Source organism: Crinia signifera, chromosome 6 (genome assembly GCF_055691185.1).
Source record: "Crinia signifera chromosome 6, ASM5569118v1, whole genome shotgun sequence".
NCBI lineage: Eukaryota > Metazoa > Chordata > Amphibia > Anura > Myobatrachidae > Crinia > Crinia signifera.
Window position 1 is genome coordinate 164,691,393 of NC_139222.1, and position 24,316 is coordinate 164,715,708.

At 42.6% G+C, this 24,316-nt stretch overlaps 1 protein-coding gene across 5 annotated transcripts in view; it reads right to left on the bottom strand.

The window, feature by feature from the left end:
* PCIF1 (phosphorylated CTD interacting factor 1) overlaps positions 1-24,316 on the bottom strand; it is a 54,370-nt gene that overhangs the window by 25,187 nt on the left and 4,867 nt on the right. For all 5 annotated transcript variants that reach the window (XM_083147893.1, XM_083147895.1, XM_083147892.1 and 2 more), the window contains 7 exons: positions 18,963-19,097; positions 18,734-18,840; positions 14,326-14,501; positions 3,734-3,881; positions 3,556-3,639; positions 2,447-2,546; positions 2,025-2,187 (listed from right to left, as the gene is read on the bottom strand). In XM_083147893.1, coding sequence (XP_083004019.1) covers positions 2,025-2,187; positions 2,447-2,546; positions 3,556-3,639; positions 3,734-3,881; positions 14,326-14,501; positions 18,734-18,840; positions 18,963-19,097 — 913 coding nt within the window. The remainder of the gene's footprint in view (positions 1-2,024; positions 2,188-2,446; positions 2,547-3,555; positions 3,640-3,733; positions 3,882-14,325; positions 14,502-18,733; positions 18,841-18,962; positions 19,098-24,316) is intronic.

Genomic DNA, 24,316 nt, shown 5'->3' on the forward strand with positions numbered 1-24,316 from the left:
GCTGCTTCCACGGATTCATCTGAATCACTTAATACAGCATGTTTCCTTTTAGATCTCATTTTGGAAAAATCCTCCTTAGTCATAAAGGTATCTGACAGTGATTTTCTCAGCATATCTACCAGACTGTTCATCTGAACCATAGGTATTTGCAGCGGGGTCTTACAAGCCTCACACAGGCTGCCCACATGCCTCTCAGGCAAAGATTTGTCACAAGAACTGCATTTAACTTTGTGTGATCTCTTCTGCTTAGCTTCCTTTTCTCTGCTGGTCTCAGACCTACCAACAAAGAATATCACCTAAGTAACAAACACAGTGGTGCCACAACAAAAAAAAAAAAAAAAACTAATGACCACCACCATTAAAAAATTATTCCTCTCTTAGGGCTTACCCTGACTTCCTAACAGCCTGCCGGTTTTCCTCCTCCATAATCTCAAGGTGGTGCGCTGAATAGAAGCATATACAACTTTAGCTTATGCAAAAAAACACTGCTCATTCAGTAAGAGAGTACTGCATCCACAATCACCTCTTCAATCCAGCAGGGAAAGAGTTATCTCTCTCTCTCCCCGCAAGCATTGGTGATGCAGTGGACAACAAAAAATATCAGACTCTCTCACCCGTCCAACCGCGCTCCGTGCAGCAGTCGCAGCAGCGTCCACGCGACCCGGCGTCTTCCGGCTTCTTCCTCCAGCCGGCTACTTGTTATGCACGCGTCATCTCCCGCGTCGCGCACCACCTGACACCCGCCTGTTCTCTACGGAGATTAACACAGGCCAGGAGTTACACTGCAAACGCTAACCCGCGCCGCTTGATAGTGCACTCCTGAGGATGCCGCCGACTCAGCTTACCCCTTTCTGGGTTTGCATGCGGCACAAACTCTGGGACCGGACCCCACCAGCTGCAGCAAAGTCCTCACACCTGAGCAGCGGTATCCAGGCAGCACTTCACAGGGTAAGCCCTTCCAACTACCCGGAAAAGAAAAAAAGACACCGGAGCAGGGAGGTGGAGCCTTCTTATAGGGGCTGGTGTCTTTTTTTCTTTTCCGAAGGACTACCCAGAAGGGAGGAACCCATAGTAATGGCTGCCATGGGGGAAGGTAGAGGAAATCACTTTTTCCCAGCATGTGCTTGTTTTTTTTGTGTTTATTAATACGTATTTTAAGACTAATGAAACAGAATTGAATGAGTTAAACTGTGGGACAGCATTCTGATCCTGCAAATCCTCTATGGTCCAGAAACTCACCCCATTGCCACTGTGGCAGGTTTTCCAATTCAGGGACTGTGCTGCCAAACAAAATGCTCCTGTGGAGAACTTGAGAACAAAATAGCATCCGACATTGGTAGAACAGTCATATTGGGCTGAGAGACGGTCCTCAACTACTATTTAGATTGAATGCTTTACTTGTGGAATTGTACTGCATGTATATATATTTATTTCACAGAATTTGTGTTGGGATATACACAGTATATTATTTACTGATAAGTTACAAGGAATACAACCATCAATAGTCAACTCATAAAATTAATTATCTTTATGTACAAATTACTACTGTCACCACGTAGGGCCTAATTCAGGTTGATTTACAAAAGCAAACTCCTTAGACAAAACCATGTGCACTGCAGGTGGGGAATACGTAACATGTGCAGAGTTTGTATATTCTCCCCGTGCTTGCGTGGTTTTCCTCTGGGTACTCTGGTAGGTTAATTGGCTTCCAACAAAACTAACCCTAGAATGTCTGTGTGTGCATGTCTATGCGGTAGGGAATATAGACTGTAAGCTCCACTGGGGCAGGGAATGATGTGAATGTTCAAATATTCTCTGTAAAGCGCTGCGGAATATGTATGCGCTATATAAGAAACTGTTAGTAATAATAATGATACAAACATAATTGCTATTTATTAACTACTCATTAAACAATATATTCCTGATTAAAGATATACAATTTGGGTAGCTCTCCTTTTTCCACACAAACTGTCTGACCTTTTGTAAAGACAAAGTACATACTTCTCAATTCTCCTGTGCCATACCTGGTATGTTGGCCTCACGTAGCATTGCCAAATGTTTCTCACGGATCCTCTTGACATACTCCTGAGAAAAATGATAGATTTTGCTACATATGCCTTCTACTGAGTCCCTTGCCACAGCTGTCATATGAGGACCACACTGTTTGCGCAGGTGCTCCAAGCGGTCCTGAAGCAGAATGAGAATGAATATACTTTAATACTTGTAGGGAAACAAAACAGGTAATAAGTAAATGGACATGAAAAGCTTTGAGGCAATAATATAATGACTTCTATCTGCACTCAGATAAACAAAAATGGCCATGAGGTAAAGAGAAGTGACTATTTAAGTCAATGACCATTCTACAAAGGGAAAAAAGAGGAAAGCTTGGAAATGTTCTCACAATTAGACGTTTGACAGTTCTGTTAGCTATAGCAACATGGCTTACCATGTAATCCTTCTTGGTTGCTAGATGGTCTTTCCGCAGCCAGTTAAAGGTGTCCTCCACATTCCATTTCACAACCTTTCTTATATCTGAGGAAGCACTCCTACAGGGAAAAACAGAGTCTGAGCAACATACGGACATGCCATTTACTCTGTGCGAGTGGAAATGGAAAGATACTAAATTAAATTATCTGCAAAAATAAGAATAGAACATTTTTCTTACACCATAAGATACAAAAACATTTTTAAGGTTTTAGTTATTCACATCCACCATAGGACACCTTGGAGAATAGAGTGATTTGAGTAACAAATGCACTTTCAAAATGGGCACTAAAATCAGACTGATGATGCTCAAAGCACATATGACCAAAGCCAACAATTTGGGTTTTTCAAAACTAACAAAGCCCTTTCTCCAAAGAAGTCCATATATAGCAAGACGGGAGGAGGACACTCACAAGAACTCAACAAGGAGTGTAAGGAATGGTGTGCAGTGTTCCCCATTAATACTGGGAAATTAATTGGTACTTGTGTAGTTTCATGGCGCCGTGCAACTGAGTCCCCTTGCGGGGCTCGCTACGCTCGCCACGCTATCTAAAATCAACTCCATGCCAACATGAATAGTCGGGGTATGAACTATCCATGTTGGCATGGAGTTAAGTTAGTTTATTTTAGATAGTTTGCTAAGCATAAAAACCGGAAGTAGGGTTGGTGTAATGGTTAGCATTACTGCCTCACAGCACTGTCATGGGTTCGATTCCCACCATGGCCCTAACTGTGCGGAGTTTGTTCGCTAGGCTGCGAGTATACTCATCCTAGCGAATGGTCTGAATCAGGCCCTTAGCCTGACTGACCTTGAGAATCCCACATGCCTTGCTGCCTTGGAAATGCTCTGAACCAGTCTTTTGGACATAAGAATGGCTTTTATCAACATTGCTTAGGTCTTTTCACATGCTATATGTTCTGCATTCAACATGTGGATTACAAGTATAACAAGTATATCACGTCAGCGAAAACATCCTTGACCTTAACATGTGCCACATATGAGTTGGTATATAAAATAATCAGGGATTGATTAGTTGGGTGAAAATGTAAATTTGACCCTGAAGCCCTCACCTTGATTCGATAAGACGCTTGGCAGCCTCTGCATATTTAAAAAGCAGACGTTTAGCGTCTTCCCGGTGCTTAATGCGTGACAACCTGAAAGAGAGAAAAATAAAATAGAGAATGGTCTCCCATAGAAAGCACAGATCTAATACCCATTCCCAAACAGAAACACAAGCCTAATTATCACCTTATAGGGACGTCGTTCATGATTTCTCTGAACATAGATGGAGATATTGCTGGGTCGCATTCACTGGGAAGGAGGGGGTCAGGTCCTCGATCATGGACTTTCCTCTCCAGTAGCCAGCGGTTAAATGATTCCCGGGGTGGGTCAATACCTAGAGAGAGTTTAAAAAATATATATGGTTATATATTTCACAATTGTTTTTGAAAGATAATGTTATTTTCCTTCTTTGGCAAGCACAGATGGTGTAATAGTTTGCATGACTGCCTCACAGCATGGAGGTTGTAGTACCATATAAATTCCCAATATAGCCCTAATTGTGTAGAATTTGCATACTACCCCTATGCTTGCATGGGTTTCCTCCCACTATCCACTTATGTGAATGGCCAAATATTCTCTGTGAAGCGCAACAAAATATGTGTGTGTTATATAAATAATAATAATAATGAATGTTTGTACCATTCTGCATAAGAAAATGGTGCTATCAATTAATTTGATCATAATGCTCTACAATGTATGCCCTTGTGAGCAGTGTCCTTTCTCCTTCTGTGTCTCAACATAGGCTGCGGATTTTAATTCTATAGAGAGGCATCACTTGCTCCATGACACCAGGTACGGAACTTAAACATCTTCACAAAAAAGAGGTGTGGCTTCATAAGAATGACTTATACCCCTTTCACACCAGCCTAATTTCCCTAGGAAATTTTGCAGAGATTTTAACCCTGCTATGGAGCATGTTTTTTCCCAGGTTCAACACGGGGTCCTGGCCAGTGTGAAAGGGGTAGGGGGTACTAACCCGGGTTTCCGGTTCAAGGTGCAGGTGGTCAGGCTTGGGATCCACACAGGCGGTGGGCGCAGATGACACAACAGATGGCAGATGAAGATGGCGCAGCTCTCCGGTGCCCTCACTGCAGCTGGAGAGCTGCGTCATCTGCACTTGCTGTCTGACCTGCGCCTGACGCCCATGTGGATCCCCAGCCTGCACAGAGGATCAGCAACCCGGGGTGAGTACGGTCTACTGTACTGCCTCCGCTGCCATTCCACCTCCTCCCCGCCTCCTTTCCACACCAGAAAAAGCAGGGACTTTTCTGGCATGAAAGGGGCACCCAGGTGGGTCCCTGCATTTTCTGGTGTGAAAGGAGTTTTAATTTACTGAACACCTGTTTTTCACCAATACAGGGCTCTGGGAGGTGCAGGTAGCCAGGCAGTGCTGCATGTGATGTGACAGTGCAGCGTCCAGTTACTGTAACTGAGAAGCAGCCAGATTTTTGATGTCACCCCTTGGTACAGGAGACCCAGGTGCCATCTGCACCCCCAAGTGATGCCACTGATTGAAAAAGGTATACGAAAATGGATATATACAAACAATGCCCCAACTTTTCAAGATCCACAGAAGCAGCACTGAGCTGAAAGAACAGATAGTATAGAGCAGGAAGGTATTGCTACCAGTCGTAATTCTGGGGCCACAGTCTCAATCTTTTACACATTTTGGTGAGTCAAGACCTTGTCCTGATACAATTTCATGCCTCACATTGCTCTACTTGTGAAGGGGCAGTGGCAAGCATATTACAGTGGATTTTAAATGGAAGGTAAAATGTTGGAGAATAGCTTAACACTGGTCAAAATAATGCCCATAACCATTCCAGTGGAATGAATTGGAAACTTCCTTTAGTAGTCCTGCATTTTATCCTGTTTTACTACGATTTAAATATAGTTTATAGATCAATCATTATGGGTTACATAGGGTGTGGCCAAACCGGTCCTCCATATCTATGATCGTCTAGGTTTTCCAAATCATCTGTGGATCTGTAGAATGTGTCCGTTTAAAAATGTGAGTTAGTAACGAGTACACCTGTGCACCGGGGCTAGGTGGTCTGGAAAACATGAAATGTTAGTAGATCTCAAGGACCGGTTTGGACAGCACTTGGTTACATAAACAAACATAAATGAAACAATTGTTCACATTACATGATCAGTTGCTCAATAGATAGAGAAAGCAATCTTCTGTAGCTAAAAATACCTGAAAAAAAATACTAGATGTTCATAAGAGATTTTCAAATATCTAATTTTTATTAGTTCATGGAACAATAAAAATGTAAAAATGTAATTCCCTTCCATAGCATTGAACATATTATTTATTTATTATTAACAGTTTCTTATATAGCGCATACATATTAGGCAGCGCTTTTCAGAGAATATTTGATCATTCACATCAGTCCCTGCCCCAGTGGAGCTTACAATCTATATTCCCTACCACATGTACACGCACACACAGACATTCTAGGGTTAATTTTGTTGGAAGCCAATTAACCTACCTGTATATTTTTGGATTGTGGGAGGAAACCGGAGTACCTGGTGTAAACCCACGCAAGCACAGGGAGAATATACAAATGCCGCACAGTTATAGATGTATATCCTAAATACAGCCCAACCTGCTATGTTTTAGGGACTAGGGCAGAAAACTAGAGCACCCAGACATAATTATTAATTATTCATTGGAAACAATTTCACATATAGTATTGGAGGAAGTAAATACGATATGAGAAGAGAGATAATGCATTTTATAATCTTACTTGTTAAGAATTTAGGCATAATGATGTTTTTATATTTAGGAAGACTGATAAAAGAAGTGCAGCAATTGTATCGGATGAGGCCAAATATGATGTTGAGGCAAACTATCTGTACCAAAGCCAATTCTTGTAAGTTAGCAAATGACCCTCCAGCAAGGTTTAAAAATAGCTATATTGAATCCACTATGCCTGGGGTAGCCAACTCCAGTCCTCAAGAGCTACTGACAGTGCATGTTTTCCAGATCTCCTCACAGAATCACAAGTGAAGTAATTAGCTCCACCTGTGGATCATTTAAAAGGTGTCAGTAAGGAATGATTACACCTTTTGCAGCAGCTAGGTTGTCTGGAAAATGTGAACTTTTGGTAGCGCTCGGGGACTGGAGTTGGCTACCACTGCACTATGCTGAAAAGTATAATTGCAAGAACACTGAAGTATATGAGTAATGACAGCTGTTAATTTCTACAGTATTTCCAAACTTTTGCCAAAGTGAAGTCCATAAAAATGTAACATCACACTCCTAGGTGCCCGAATGTATCTGGATCTAATTCAGTACTCCAAGCAATACGCAAAATATATTGAAAATTACTAGCAGATTACAGAACTAGCAACTTCCAACAGTAATACACTATGGGCTAGATGTCATAGGATGACATTTTTAGGCTTTTGAGATTTTTAGTCAAAAAATGTCTGAATTCGCCTGTTGTGTGTAATTCGCACATGTAATAGGGTGCAAATTGCTGTAAAAATCGCACAAATTTTGATCTGTCGATTTTTTTTCTAAAACTTAGGGGGGGGGGTTATTCAATCTCCCGCAGCCATCACCCGACGGGGGGAGATGGCTGCAGGGCCCTATTCAATGCTGTCTTCCCTGACAGCATTGAACAGGGGATCTCGGCAGAATGACCCCGACTTCACAAGTAGTCTGGCTTGTTCTGCCGAGAACGGCTGAGAATTGACCAGCTCCTGGCTGCAGCTTGCCTCTTCCAGGCCACAGCTCGTGGACACGCCCTCTTCTTGACCCGCTGCAGGCAGCACATTGAATCCCACCTGCAAATTCCCAGTTGAGCAGAATGGTACAGGGTCACAGCTGTCGGGCCAGCTCGACAGCCATGACCCAAGTTTGAATACCCCTGTATATTGGTATTGAGATGTTTTCCCATTATAAAGTATACAACTCACAAATGTAACAGGGTGGGATTTTTGGAAACCATTACCAAAAATCGCAAAACAAATAGACCAGGTTCAGACAAATTTGACTGAACCATGCATAGATCAGTGAGATCTGTGCATGGTTATGTTTCCAAAAATATATAAAAAACAAAAAAAAAAAACAGTGTGGGGTCTGTCCACCCCGAGCATAGACAGCTCTGGGCTGTCACTGTTTGTTTCACCACGCGGTGATCCCTAAAGATACCTTTATGTACATGTTTTTTCCTCCCATTGTGTGAGTTGGGTACTCCCCCTTTCCCTTCTGGATCCATATAAATATCCTCAAATACGATTGAGCATCTGTCTTTCAAATGTTTTTGGTTTATTTTCACTTTATTTTTCATGTAACTCAACATTGCAATTATCTGTTAGAGCTTCATCGCAAAGCTTGAAAACTGAATTCAGCACCACCCGTTACTGTCCGTCATCTATATGAAAAATGAAACAATAACTTTCAAAACTCATAGTTACATAGTAGTTTGGGCTAAAAAAGACTAACGTCCATCAAGTTCAACCTTTGGTTAGAGAGTATTTGTTATATCCCTATATATGAATTATGACTTTTGATTTAGTTTTGGACATAGTATGATTTTTGATTGTACCCCCGGATGTTTTTAACCCCAAAAATGTCTATCCAACCCTATTTTAAATGTATTTTTTGTGTCTGCTGACACCACTTCTCTAGGAAGAGAGTTCCATAATTTAATTGCTGACGGTAAAAAGGTTTTTCCTTCTAAAGGTTCGAAATCTTCTATCCACATGCCCACGTATTCTAGACTCCATTATTAATTCAAAAAGGATGCCTGACAGTTCGATATATTGGCCCCTGATAACTTTGTACATGTTAAGCATGTCAGCCCATAAATGTCTCTTTTCCAGTGTAAACCATCCCAATTTGTCCAGCCGTTCTTCATAGCTGAAATTCTACAACCTTTTATTAGCTTGGTTTCTCTTCTCTGGACTATTTCCAGTTCTAAAATGTCCTTTTTTGTACTGCGGTGCCCAAAATTGCACTCCAAATTTTAGGTGTGGTCTAACCAGTGACTTGTAAAGTGGCATAATTACATTCAGGTCCCTAGCTTCCATGCCCCCTTTTATGCAGGCTAGTATCCGGTTTGCCTTATCTGCTATAGGACATTGAGCACTACACCCCAGTTTGTTGTCAATTTGGAATCCTGGATAATTTTCCAATTCGGATTTACCCAATGCCACCCCGCTTAGAATAGAACTAGCATGGGGCGTGGCTTTGACGGACGGGTGAATAGACGCTCTCTCCCGCTGCGCCCCAATACAGCCATCCTGTATAACCATCCTGTGACTATTTACCTGTATCTGTCAACCTGTGGTGATGGGAGAAACCTTCTGGAACATCCCTGTCATCTTAATTCTTGAATACGTCCACCCGCTCCTGATATATCCGGCTTGTCACTCCACAGCTCATATTGCTGCTGTCTTCCTCTCACGTGGACGCCAAACTCTGAAGCTCCGGGTACTCAGGCTCCTGCTCTGCCCTGTCTGGACCTCCTTGCCGGCAGCCTCCCAATCCGCCACTCTATCCACACCGGCTTATTGCAGAGCCCACAGCATCCTGCCTCCCAGAGAAAGCACAGCCCAGCCACACATCACTGGGACACAGGAGGCCACGGCCATCTTGGCCAAAAAGCTATTGCTCCGGCTGGCGCCATTGTCCGCTCCCAGCCAATATGGGTGCCTGCAGCTCAGCCCATCTGCGCATCGCTGGCATAGGGGAGAGCGATCATATTGGTCTGGAAGGTGTTGCCTTAGAGGGTGACAGTATCCATATCCTGCCTGCACAGACCTAGAGCTGCCTACATTTTGAGGGCTATGATATTGTATACCCTTATACTGTGAGAGCGCCTGTCCTAGTCTTCCTAAGGCCATTAGTTTATAGCCCCGTCAAATATCCTTCATTACCTGGGTGGGAAGGAAAGGGATGGGTTAGATTAGTATAATGCTAGGTACACACCAAAACGATTTTGGCACAATCCCATCAATCTGGATCCAATTCAGACTGATTGGATGCAGATTTGGTCAAAATCGTTTGGTTGGATCTGAATTGGATCCTAATCCGATCCTACCTGCTGCAGGTAGGATCTGTAAAAGATCCATTCATCTGAATACAGAGGGGATCAGATCATATGCAAATCGTATGTAAATCATATGCAAATCGTATGCAAATCGTACGATCCGATTTGCATACGATTTGCATCCAATCCAAATCGTTTTGGTGTGTACCCAGCATTAGTGTAGTATAGTATTAGATGTAGATGGGGGGGTAGGTTAGGTTTTTGGTACAGATTAGTTACCATATAGCTAAAGACCACTAACTTACTTCTTCTATAGTCCATAGTAGGTAGGAATGGGTAAAGGGGTAGTATGGTTGCAGGGCTCTAGGTACACCTAAGTTGGGGGTGGGTAGTACAGGGTGGGGGGTTATGTGAGAGGTTTGCTTTGGGAGGTTTATGTTTTTTTCTATTAATGTTAGTTGGTTTATTTAAGTTTAGACAGTGGGGTTTTTCGATAGTTGATTATTTTATGATGCAGATCAATGGTGCCTACTGATTTGTTATGCACTGTGTTCATACCTCTCTGTTCCCGGGAACTTGGATGGCGCCTCCAGGCATTTGACTTAATGTAAATCTATATCCTGTGGGAAAGGTGCTCATCTTATGTATAGATCATATATGTTCTGTGCGCGAACACATATAGATACCTTTATATACTCTTGTGCATATATACTATGTGAGCTGTTACATACCTCCTGCATGCACCTACTGATCTTTTTGATACACTGCTGTCTGTAATGTAATTTTCTTTTGTTTCATTTTGCAAAATAAATAAAAAAAAATACTCAATTTAAAAAAAGAATATAACTAGCACACTGCTTATGTGTCCCAAGATTCATAACCTTGCATTTATCAACATTGAACCTCATTTTCCAATTTTTCGACCACTCATCTTGTTTATTTACATCGCTCTGAAGCGTGAAGACTTCTTTGTCTGTTCTAATCGCCCTGCACAGTTTTGCGTCATCCGCATAGTTGGAAAATTGCTGGGTAATCCTACCCCTATATCGATAATGAATAGGTTAAATAAAAGTGGCTCTAGCACCAAACCCTGTGGTACTCCACTTAATACTGGTATTTTTTAATTGACCAAATTGATTTGCAAAATAATGCTGTGCAAATATAGTATCATCTGAGGGGAAAAAGGCTTGGTCTACAAACTCATGGCCTGATTTAGCAAAAAATCCACTTTCCACTATCATCCATCCGGGGACGCTCCATTACTTTGGAATATCCCAAAGCAAAGTAATCAAGTATGAAAACAGTCAAATTTGGTGAAGGTTTGTACATATGATCAGGTAGCTGAGCTCTGCAGATGGGCCATGCCACACGGCCCAAGATTCTCCAAAAGCACGAGTTGAGTGTGTTTGAATTGCATCAGGAATTGTTGCATTATGTATCATAGGCCTGGCAAATGGCCGAAGTAACCATCTAGTAATGGATCCTTTAAGGCATGACAACCCTGTTTGATTGGATCTGTTAACACCAACAAAGAAGTCATACATTGTAAAGATGCCATATACTACAACTAAACGCGTACATCCAAAAGGGCTGAGGATAAACCATCCCTGGCTACCAAAGTTTCCTTAAATGCTGGAAGGACAATGTCCTGGGGTCATTTGAAACTTAGAAAATGAGCAGCGGAGGCTTACAGGAGAGATCCGCCAGCTCCATTAGATCAAGGTACCACACTTCTACAGATTCCAGTGACTCAATAGGAGCATTCTCTAATGCCTTCAAAAATAAATTGAAGTCCCAAGGAGAGACGAGTGGGACATAAGGTGGTTGAACCCAAAGGACACCCTGGAAGAAAGTTTGGATTTATGGGATGTCAACCAACCTCCGTTGAAAAAGGATAAGGCTGATACTGTATCTGTGCCTTAAGGAGAAAGGCGAAGACCCTTAGACAAACCTTCCTGTAGAAAAGACAAGATATACAAAAAGTTCTGAATGTCATTTATGTCACTCACACCAGGCTACAAATAGCTTTCACACTCAAATCCAGGAAGTGACTGGTTTCCCATAGGACCTGGATCATGGTTTCTACAACAGGATGGGCGCATCTTTTAGTTCCCAGGAGTTTACTTTCAAGAACCAAGTTGTCAAAGCTAACTGATGCAAATCAGGTGCAAACATAGACCTTGATGAGTAAGGTCTGGGTGTAGAAAAAGGTGGAGTGCTTCGTCGGCCAGCATATCCTGAGGAATAGTGAACCATTGACTTCATGGCCAATAAAGTGCTATGGGAATGACTGGTCGAGCTTCCCGATTGATCCGCTTAACCACCCAAAGCATAGACAGAAGCTAAAAGATGTAACCTTGGTGGAATGTTCAAACCTACATCATCAAGATTAACATTCTTTCTGTGCAGGATCAATGTTCAGCCTTGATGGTTTCAGTGTAAACTAGACTGTTTTACACTTTTCACTTTCTCCTTAGAATTTCTTCTTTTGATTTCTGTCAACACTTGCATACCATCCAAATGTACCTTTTTGGCCTGTCCAATACCTTTAATTTTTATGGCCTTTACAGCCACAAAGGGCTTTGTACCCGTATTCTGGGTCTCCAATTCTCCATTGAAAGTATAGGAAAGGAGGCATTGCCACACCCCTTTTCTGAATTTGTACTGGTTTCTGCCCTTCAGATGTTGTAGGGCAGTGGTAGCCAACCCTAGCCCTCAAGAGCTACCAACAGTTCTCATTTTCCAGACAACATAGCTGCTACACAGCTGCACTCATTAATCACTGACACATTTTAAAAGATACACAGATGGAGCTAATTAGCTCACTTGTGATTCTGTGAGACCTGCCAAACATGCACTGTTGGTAGCTCTCGATGACTAGGGTTGGCTACCCCAGTTGTAGGGTATGCACCTGTAACCACATTTTTACAGGGCTATTCAATAAAGTAAAACTGCTGGATTTGCATAGCGGCTTTGAAAAGAACTGCATAATACATTTCTACCATATATAAAAAAAAATTACCATTATACCATATAAAAATTGCTGTCACCGCTGACATTGCAGTTATAGTGCACCGTCATTTTGAAAGGCTGGTAACTAGTAGTTACATAATTCTAAAATGGCAAATACTCTTTTTGTTTTTGAATGCGTCACTGGCCTGAAATTTATATCTTAGCATGAAACTTATCTTCCAGCAAATTATTAAAGTGTCATTTGTCTGCTTTTAGATTCTGATAAAGGTATTTTGCTTGTCAAGATAATATTTAAATTTAACTATGAATTATTCTCCTTAGCCAAGCACACAACATGAATTCATATAATATAGAAATAAATACACTGGTCACCATATCTCTGCTTACAAATAATGACTATAGGCATGAATCATAGATGGTTGCTAATGCTACTATTCTCTCAATAGCAATTGCAGAATTAACCAAATCCCAATCTCAACCTTCCCTTTGGATTCCACCATGTGAAATACACCCACTTTCAGCCTCCTTGGTCTGTGCAAATGTGATGGAGATTGTAAAAATATGACACAATATCAGGCTCAATAACTGATAAAGATAAGTTACAAAGCAGATGGAAGGAAATAATATATCTAGGTGTAAAGCCCTGTACACATGCTTAGATTTTTCCCTGTTTTCGATTCTAGTTTGCTTATAGAAGCAAAATTGAATCCACATCGAATGGTTTTTAGGACACTTTCGATCTACATTCGATTCGATGCGCGCTCCTGTTTTCTCAAAATCGAATAGATAAATCTACTGTGCAGCCAAGGAAATCTTGAATTCGATCCAGTAAATCGAATGAGTACATTGTGCCTACATTGTGAAATCAAAATCTTATCGAATGCAAAAGTACAGATCTAATGCCAAATCGAATGGGATGATCTAATGCCAGATCTAATAGAAAATCGAATCTAACATCAAATCTAAAGCAAATCTAAGCGTGTGTACAGGGCTTAAGTTATACTCAATATTTTATCAAGGGTGCTCCATTTACACCTACCTGAGATTGTAAATACTCCAACATCGACAATTGCAGTAACCTCAGGGTGTGTTATGGGGTCTGATGTTATCCCAACTCACTTTGCTCGCCACAGGTTCTATTCTTTGGACCCCCATAAGGCAGAATAGCCACTGTAAGTCGGGATCCTGACTGTCAAGCTTTTAGCAGTCGGGATTCCAATGTCGGTCTACTGACAGTCGGAATCCTGAATGTCGGGAGGTCATTCAGCACCTGTAACCTAAGGTCTACTCTAGCTACTCTCTGCAACCCAATGACATATGGCCTCTAAAGCAGTGGATTTGCACCTGGGAAAAGAGCAGCGTTCCCAGACATGCCTGTGACACATCCATCAAACACATCATTTTTGCTATTAATTTAGATTATTTTCCAATCTCAGTCACACTAAATTGCTCAAGAACTTCAACCCCCTTCTTAAGTGTTAGTGATGTCATAGGCAATTGAAAACACCATTGGACACTTTGGTTCACACATGTAAGGGTTTCCAGAACATTTTGCACAGTAACAAGGACATGTTCAACTATGGAAAGATCAAAACTCCATCTGTCGCTGAGTGTTCTCCACACCTCATAGACTATAATCTAAAATTGGCAGAAATCACCTTTACCTCCTGCTTTATGTGATTGTATGTAATTTGTTATGCACAGTGATAAAGATAACACGTAATAAATAATAATATGCATACAGGCAGAAGATTTTTTTTTCTTTTTAAAGCCTCTTTATATGATATAGGTACGTACCCTCTCTCTGCTGGCAAAGCTCCCGATAATGTTGCCGTAGTTTCAGGATAAGTTGTGACCGTAGTAGCTCCACCTCAGGGTGTGGTGGTAGAAATTGTGATGGATGTGGCAAAAGGTGAGAGGGTGGGGGTGGCTTTATCAATACATTGCTTTGGATGTCCAAGTCCCAATAAACACTGTTAAGAGAGAGTAAGATAAATATCATCAATGAGAAGTTTATTTTCTCTGCAAAGTACAGGAAGATGTTTTTAAAAAGCCTGCTAATGAAATACTCATAAAATTACTCATTTCACAAGTACATGAAGTTGTGGCCACGATGGCAGCTTCTGCAAAATGTATCATCTTCCTGCATCCATAATAAAAATGTAAGTCTGTATTGCATTAACAGACTATTTAAATGTGATTCAGGGACAGTTAAAAGCATATATGTAGGAGGTATGTATACTGTTGGGAAAAGCACTTAATATTCTCCCAATGCCTCAAAGGAGGTAAATATGACTTATCATGTAATAAATGAAACGCTGGGTGTTTTCAACCAATGTAATTAATAAAGTTTGTATGAACATTGTGTTAGGATAAATAAAAGAATGGAAATTAATGATGACACATTATCCTAAATGGTTATAGGCTGAACTTTTTTTTTTTTTCCTTCAACTCTATTTGTGGAAATTTTCCATAAACAAAGACTTTGCATATAAAGAAAAATACATGATAATTATAAAGAGTAAAGGTCCCCATACAATAGGCCAACTTGTCCTAAGGACAAGTCGGACCAGTTTGCCCTTTAAAGTCCCCCCGGAAGGCTCTCATACAATTTGGCACTTGATGTGCCAAATTTACATGCAATAAATTGCATGCAATTTATTGTCTGCAATATGACCTGTGGAGCCGGCAGCCAGTGGGGTCCTTACGGGGCCTGTGCGGCACAGAGATGCCAGCGGGGCCTGTGTGACAGCTGGGAACTAGTAGCATTATTTGCCAGGCGGCGGGGCGAGAAGCGGCTGCTGAATGTGAAAAAATATTTGGTACTTGTGGAGTATCACGGCTCCCACGACCTGCATCGTATGCAGATCGTATGCTAAAAATCGCATCGCATACGATCAAATCGCATGCGATGCGATCGCACCCGATTTTGCACTGAAATGCATCAGAATGCATTGAAATGTGTATTAAACTTGTGAAATGCCCCCAAATGCCATTTTTCATAGTGCACCACCCCCACTATCAACGTCAACCCGAAGCGTGGCGAGCGCAGCGGTACGCGTCCTACGACCTTTTCATAACCCCACTATCCACGTCGGCGTGGAGTTGAGAATAGAATAGTGTGGCGAGCGCAGCGAGCCCGAAGCGTGGCTAGCGCAGCGAGGGGACGTGGATGCCTTCACAGCTATACGCGTCCCCTCGCGGGCTTCACAGGTATCTGCGTCCGCTCGCCACGCTTCGGGCTCGCCACACTATTCTATTCTCAACTCCACGCCGACGTGGATAGTGGGGGTATGAAAAGGTCGTAGGACGCGTACCGCCGCCCCCCGCGGGCTCGCTGCGCTCGCCACGCTTCGGGTTGACGTTGATAGTGGGGGTGGTGCACTATGAAAAATGGCATTTGGGGGCATTTCACTAGTTTAATACACATTTCAATGCATTCTGATGCATTTGAGTGCAAAATCGGGTGCCATTGCATCGCAACGCATGCCATGCGATCGCATACGATTTTTGAGCAAAAATGCTTAAAAATCATAATCGGGTGCCATCGTATGGCATCCGATGCGATCGCATACGATTTTTGAGCAAAAATGCTCAAAAATCTGTAAAAATCGTATCGCATCGTATGCCACTACATATGGCATACGATGGGAGCCGTGATACTCCACAAGTACAGGGCCGAAACTAGGGTTTCCGGCGCCCGGGGCAAGGCAGTCTTTTGGTGCGCCCCCCCCCCCCCCTAGCGATGCTGCTGCGCGCCGGAGGCGCGTTGAAATTTTCGGGGGCGTGGCCTAATTTGGGGGCATGGCCTATAATCGCTGCTCTCCCGCGAGGCCAGGCCCCCATTTTGCCGCTATGGGGGCATGACCCAGAAGCTCTGTGAGCCTCTAGCCATGCCCCCAGCCCCCTGGCTGCGGGAATAGACGCTGTGCGCATGCGCACAGCGTTTATTCCCCGCTGCTTAGTTAGCAGCTGACAGGGGGGACCGACCAAATGACGCCTTGTCCCTGGCGCCGGAGACCCCCCCCTCCCCGCACAGTCCTCTCACCGTTGAAGCCGCAGAAGCCGCATCTTACTTTGACTTCGTCCGTCTCCTACTAGCGCTGCGGCGGGAAGCGCTGATGACTTCAAAAAGACTTGCCGGACGCTGATTGGCTGAATTCAGCCAATCAGCGTCCGGCAAGTCTTTTCGAAGTCATCAGCGCTTCCTGCAGCCGCGCTAGTAGGAGATGGACGGAGTCAAAGTAACATGCCGCTACAGCGTCCACATACCTGTCACCGGACCTCACAGCGCCCCTCACCTCCAGCGCCCGGTGCGCGTGACCCCCCCAGCCCCCCCCCCTAGTTACGGCCCTGACAAGTACCAAATATTTTGAAAAGACTGGCCGGCCATTTATTGGCTGAGAGAATTCTCTCAGACAATCAGTATCTTGCACTCTTTTCAAAATATTTTTTCCAATACTTCCCGCCCTGCAAATACCGCTACAAGCACCCTGTCACCGTGCAGACTCCGCTGCACAGAGGCTTCACCGCTGGCACACACCTAGGATCAGGCCCAACACATCGCGGGTGCTAAAAAGCACCCGCGATGTGACACTGATGGGTCCGATCCAATAAATTTTATGTGCAGCCCGTCCGACCTCCCCACTGGGACCTGATGCGCACGGGACCACGTATTGAGTTGGAGGGGATGTCAAAACATCTGATTTGGCCCAATTTCTTGGCCCCTTCCGTCGGAATCGGCCCAAATTGAACAAGTGTATGGGCACCTTAAAGCTTTGTAAACACTAAACGATGTGTGTACCCAGCAGTATCAGCAGCAGTGAAGACCCATGCATACACACTTGCTAATGCCAGCTGCACAGGTAAGGGGAAGCGGGCAGCATGTCTCTAGCAAGCGTTGTCCTGCATGTTCAGACTACGAAGAATGTCAATGAAAAATTGAGGGAGCACACATCATCACACACAAAATACGTACACACTGGATGATATTTAGATGTTGCCATTCTGACCCATCAGAATCTGCAATATCGTCCAATGTGTACCCAGCTTTAGGATAGGTAAACAATAGAAAGACAAAGTGGCCAACTGGCCATCAACCCAACCAAACCGTCAATGAGATTCGCTATAAACATATACCAATCGGTCACTTGATATGTCGGGCCGGACATCACAACTGAGAGGGCATTTGAATTCTCCCCCCCCCCCCCCCCCCCCCCCCCCAGTTGCTAAGACAGTGTCAGTGTTCCCTGCAGCCAATGTATGGGTGGGTCCCCATCAGATGTGCTGCTGTGCTGATCACATGTGTAACATTCAAAGAGAACTTGCAAGTGGACTGTAATAGACAGTCAATGAAGACAAAAAATGTGTACGCTATAGAAAAAACTGGTAATAAATAAATACAATGTAAAATGGGGGAGATATACAGACAAGAAGAAAGAACACTGGGAAAGCAGGAAGATAAGGATAGAGGGACACCTAAATAGGCTGGACATATAAGTGATGTGTTTACTTTTTCCACCAAACACATTTCGATCTGGAAAATTTGTGTATAGTGTTTTCATCAGGGAGCTTACAACACCCATAGAGATACAAAAAGCTCCCCATAATGGAGGCCATGTACTTTCTGTGCAAACAAGGAGATCCCTGGCCTCTTCCGTCACACTAAACAGTGGCGATTTTCACAAACGGAGACTGACACTGCCCCAAATGGCCTCAGACTGTCAATCACAGTCTGATGCCATCTATGTGTAGCAGGACCCGTTCTAGCATGCGTAGAATGGGTCCTGTCCATGCGCAAAGTACTACATCAGGTCAAACACTCAACTGGACCTGAATAATGCTATTCGGTCCTGTAATGGCACATCGCATACATAAAACACTGCAAGTTTTCCTTCACATCCCAAAGAAGGTGCCATAACATAGGTGGCAGATACGTGCGCAGCCAGGCATTACTGATAGCCCACCCTGCCGACAATATCGAACCTTGACATTTATATGCCTTTCCAAAATAAGCCAAACAGTATTTTATATTTAGCAATGTAGCATATATAAGAGATTCCATACCCTTCATGGAGACACACAATGAGAGTTCCATAGTAAGAATGTATGCTTTTTCCTTAGCACAAATCCCACAGACTGTTACATTTTCTTTCATATCCAACTGAAAGCTTCTATAATATATTTTCAAATGTGTCACACTCACTCTGAAGGCTTTATCAGGATTGCAAATTGCTTTTCCTCTACCGATACCCCTGGGACAACTGGAGAGCTGGGTACAGGTGTTGGGGTCACAGGTGTAGTAGACTCCACCTAGTAACACATATGATGATGTCAGAGTCAATGAGCTCAAGGGCCAGATAGCATAAATTGTAACTAGTAATATTTATTAATAATAATAATAATAATAATAATAAAAAAAGACAATACTTTACCTTCAGCTTCTTAGTCCCATCGGTGACTGCCAACTCCTCAGACAGTCTCCTCTTGCGTGGTTTGGTATCTTTGGGTGTTGTTGGCATCCCTCCTTCTGCAGGAACCGGTGCTGCATTAAGGCCCAAAGGATCTGACTGTCAGAAACAGATGTCAAGACCTTTTATTAGTTTTGCTTTGCCCAATGATTGACTATTGCATTTATATAATCTTTGTTTTTCAATAATGTTCAGAACAGTATGCAGCACATATTTCCTTATTTAGTCTGTGTTTGTATACAATTTTTATGCATCTTATACTTCATTATGAATGAGATTTTGCTAGTTGTAACTCATGCTGCTTTCACATTGCCAAAACGTTTGAGACCCGGTATTTTGAAACGGTATTTCAAACGGTTTATTACCGTTTTAAACCCCTTTCACACCGCACAAAAATACCGGGTCTCAAGCAGGTTTGCAGTGTAAAAGCAGGACAGACAGAAGCTATGAGATCGCAGTGCATATGTAATGAGCCTCTCATTACATATGTGCATATGTAATGAGTGGCTCATTACATATGCACTGCGCTCTCGTAGCTACTGCCTGAGTCCTATATACTGGTTCAGAGCCATTCACACTGCATGAAAAACGGCTCTAAACGTGTAGGACTTTTTACCAGTTTGCAAATACCGGTCATTTGTAACCGGTAAATGCAGACTCGTGCTTTCACACTGCAGCTCTAACTGTTTTAAAAACCTAAAAAATCCGCAATATACCGGTTAAGAGCTGCAGTGTGAAAGGGGTATACGTAATGCTTTGTTATTATTTTTTGTCCGAATATGCATATGAAGAATGTTACAATGAAGATAGTCATTATTTATGTAACTTTTTTGTACTGATACATTTATAGTTTTAGGGGGTTTTAGATCTACTTTAAATGTTTTTATATGCCCTTCAAGTGACACAATTAGTACTTCTAGATTGAAATTTACAGCATATTTGATAACACATAAAAGTGAGTTTTAACAAAGATTTCCAAGTCATGTGAAAAATCATAATTGTGCATCTTAATTTTTGTACAATGATCAGTTTACTAAGAATAACGTGTTTTCAGGGATAGTTTTTGTTATTTTACTAATCCCAGTTTAGTGGACTATCTAACTGCATATTCTCCTTTCCAATCACTTTTCTATACCTGTTGGTAAATGTACCAAGCTTAACCTTTTGACTGGAAGTGAAGTATATAGTTACACAGTGTAAAGCTGGGTACACAATCCTCAGCACCACTCATATTGTTATCTATCAGCAGTACCGTGGGAGAACAATCTAGTGCATACCCTACCCAACAACCCCCCCCCCCGCTCTGTATAAGGTGACAGGGGGATTAACCCCTTGGTGGTGGTTTTGCTGGGGCAGAACAAACCTACCAGGGCAGGTTTGTCTTGCCCCAGCAAAACCCACCACAGATCATTAGGAGCCCCCCCCCCCCCCCCTAAGCTCCCCAGCCGCCTGTCAATCATCACACAGGTGGCAGGCTCGGGGATGTTTCACGACAGCTCAGGAGGACTCGGGCGCCTGCCGCCTACGTCACTGCTGCAAAATGACAGGCGGATGGCAGCTAGAGGCTGGGGGAGAGGCTGGGGTTAGAAGAGCTCCGGCGTATGATCGCCGGAGCACAGGTGATTGGGGGGCTCAGGGATGTGACGGGCGGCTCAAGAGGTGGTGCACACCTGGACACCACTGGCGCGCACCTATTTCATATTTGTGGTATGCCAGGAAATTTTCTGGGACAGCCCGCTGCGACAGCGCAGCTGAGCCCGGAAAATTTTCAGGCATACCACCCAAGAGAAAATGGATAGCAAGAAACAAAGTGCGCCCCTAGATTGACTTCCACCACCAACATCCAGTAAGAGGAACCGAATTTACAATATTCAAATCACTGATCAACAGTTTTATTACAATTTTTTATAAAATACAATATAAAAACACTTTTTCATCTGTGAGTATTCGATAAACTCAGTTCTACACATGCAAGGAAAAGGACCCAACGCGTTTCGTCGTAAACGACTTCCTCAGGGGCAACATTCCAAATGCATATAGAATACAAGTATAGATGAAGTATGATGACTCAAAAAGATGGATCCTTAGAAGATCCTGGTGAGAGGATGCAAACCTGCATCAATTTCCATAGGTGTCCTTATTAAAATAGGTATTCTTAGTTAAAATCACCAATTCTGGGGGAAATCGGATATAGTCCTCAGAAACGTCTCAGCAGGTATAGGTTCCAAACCAAACTGCAGAGGTTAATGATACTCGGGAGCATACACCCTGAGGTGCACTGAGCGATTTGCACTATATATCCTTAACAATATAGAAATCACGTTTAAATGAGGGGGAAAGGACGGGGAGGATGTCAGCCTGCACACTAAGTAAGGTCACTAATATTTTGGACCTATGTTGCCCGCTGTACTATTTATGTTGCGGGGGTGCCACTCAGGGTAACTGTAGTAATGTATGGGGAGGGGGTAGAACAGGAGATTGTGCAAAAAAGATGGTTACACTGGTTGAGCGCACACAAAAATAATTTATTTGCTTGAATTTGTATATGATTTACAATAATGGAGTCAGTAAAATTTTACTTTTAATAAACTTTTCATAAAATTACCCCTTTGTTGTGTTTCTTTTATTTATGTATACACAGAGGGGAATGAGTCGTTCTAGGTGAAATAAAGAGTTAAAATCACATATACTTAGACATGGTGCTCATACAAAGAATGAGAAAAAGTGAAAAGTAGTTATTTAAAAAAAGACAGAGCCCGTCTCTTGCTGCACTGTATTAGATTGTATCTTTCTTATAGTGTGTACACACAGTTAGATTTGGCTTCCGATGTTCCCGATATAGGGAACATCGGAAGCCAAATCGCATGCAAATCGCATGCTTTTTTTAGGGCTTCCGAGCCCGATGCGCGCTCCCGTGTGAGCGCATATCGGCAGCCAGATAGAGAGGGCAGGCAACACTATATAGTGCAGATCTGCACTATATAGTGTAAATTGTGCCCCTCTGGCATGCCGTGAGATGCGAGTCCCGATGCGATCTGATCGTGTCGGGACTCGCATCTCACGGCAGCATCTGCCGTGTGTACACACCTTAAGGAGATTTACTGGGTCTATTCATATGTTCATATACATTGTTGCCATTAATTTGGCTTCCAGCCCAGTCTTCTCTCTCCTTTGATGTGTTACCATAGAGGTTTGTACTGGCTATTATTTTTGCCAGTTAGCTTCCGCTTGTTGGCTCTTAGTCCAATGCTTTTTCCTCTTAGGGAGAAGTGTGTGTTTAGGGTGTTCTTTTTATTATTTATAGCCTTTTTATTTTAAGCTCTCTCAGCTTGAGGTTATATTATTTGGTCAGGGGGAGGGTGGTTGATTAGAACATATATGTACCGTTCTGTGTACTGCACTCCTATTGGGTGTTGTGTGACTTTGCATTCACTGTGCTCTTTGGCATTACCCACCAAATGGTTGTGTCTGTACACGAAAAAAAATATTATACAGGAAAAAAAAATTTTATTATAGAAAACAATCCTGGGAATCTAAATTTCTGTGTGTAGTTTTTATTTGTACTGTGTTACATTTGAGATAACATTCCATATGGTTTTGCAGAGATCTCTTGCCTTGCCCAACACTAGGAGTATTGTTGCAATCTTCCTTAAAACACTTACTAGTGGTTCTTAGGTCAGTTTGCTATTTTGTACTTTAATATATTTTGGTATTTATGCACCATTTTATGTAGGCTGTACTCCTATTGAGTGTTGGGTGGCTTGGTATTTGCTTTACTCTCTGGTATTGCACACCAAATGACTATTCTTACACAGGAAATTTTACACAAATCTTGGGGATCCTAATTCTGTGTGTTGTTTTTATTTGCACTGTGTCACATTTGGGATAGCGTTCTATATGGTTTTTACAGAGGTCTCTTGTCTTGCCCAATAATAGGAGTGTTATTACAGTCTCCTTTGAACACTTGCAAGTGATTTTTGAATTGATTTGCCACTTTGTAATTTTAAAGGTTTGCCACTTTTATATGCTTGACAGTGTTTATTTATGGTATATACCAATACAGAGGTCCCCTGCCTGGACCGGCAGTTGGAGCTCCGCTATGGTCTCCTTTTTAGGAGCCTATAATAGTGGCTTATTCCTTTATGTGACTGTGTTCTCACAGATAGCAATATTTGTGGCTAGATGTTGCCAGGTAGGTGGGCTACAAGTGGTTTCCCCGACTGGGTTAGTAGTAGCGCTGTTCCCCATTACATGTACAATGATTCCACAGTGTAAGCTGTGTAGCTAGGTATTACTAGATCAAGTTATCAGGTGGCTCCCCCGACTGGGTAAGCAATAATGCTATCCTCCTCTACACACATTGCTCTACGTCAGTGGTAGCCAACCCTAGCCCTCGAGAGCTACCAACAGTTCACATTTTCCAGACAACCTAGCTGCTGCACAGCTGCACTTATTAATCACTGACACATTTTAAAAGATACACAGATGGATCTAATTAGCTCACTAGTGATTCTGTGAGGAGACCTGCAAAACATGCACTGTTGCTAGCTCTCTAGGACTAGGGTTGGCTACCCCAGCACTACGTTATATCATATACAGATTATTTCATAACTCCAATAATTTGGAGTGAGCCCCACAGCACCTGACCCTGCATCTTGATATTACAGTAACCAGCGCTTTACGTGGATTACAAATACCCTAACTGGGTGCCTGGGAGCAGGAACAAACCTCCCACTGGAAGCTTATCCGGATATACATCTGGTAATTGGAGAGACTGATCCTGTCCCTTCATTCCACATGCGTCAGACCCACATTAGGGGTCCCAATCTAAGTGCAGGACTGGTAATTATAAATGCCTCTTAGCCTCATGTACTGAGAATTGCAGATACTGTACAGCCTCAAAGCAAATATTTATGCAAAGCTGCAGTCTATATATGTTATATGTCTAGTCTGTCTATGTTAATATTGTGCACAATTCTATAATGAAATGATATATTTGATTTGATATTTTAATAAATATTTTCATTTTTTATATAAATTCCACTGTGTCGGAATTACTGAACAGGACTGCGCTTCTTAAAGCAACATACACCTAGGTGTCGGTTGCTCATTTTTTCTTTTTATTTCATAACAAGCAGCTAGAGGGCGGGCTCTGAGAGCTCCGACACGTGTTTCACCTAATAAGGCTTTTTCAAGAAGGTCAACAGTACGGTAGTTTCATGGCGGCAGCCTATGCTGATAATTTTTTTTCTCTAATGAAAAAACCATGTTGCACTGCAGATGGGGCAGAGAGAATTAGATTTGGGTGAAGTTTGATC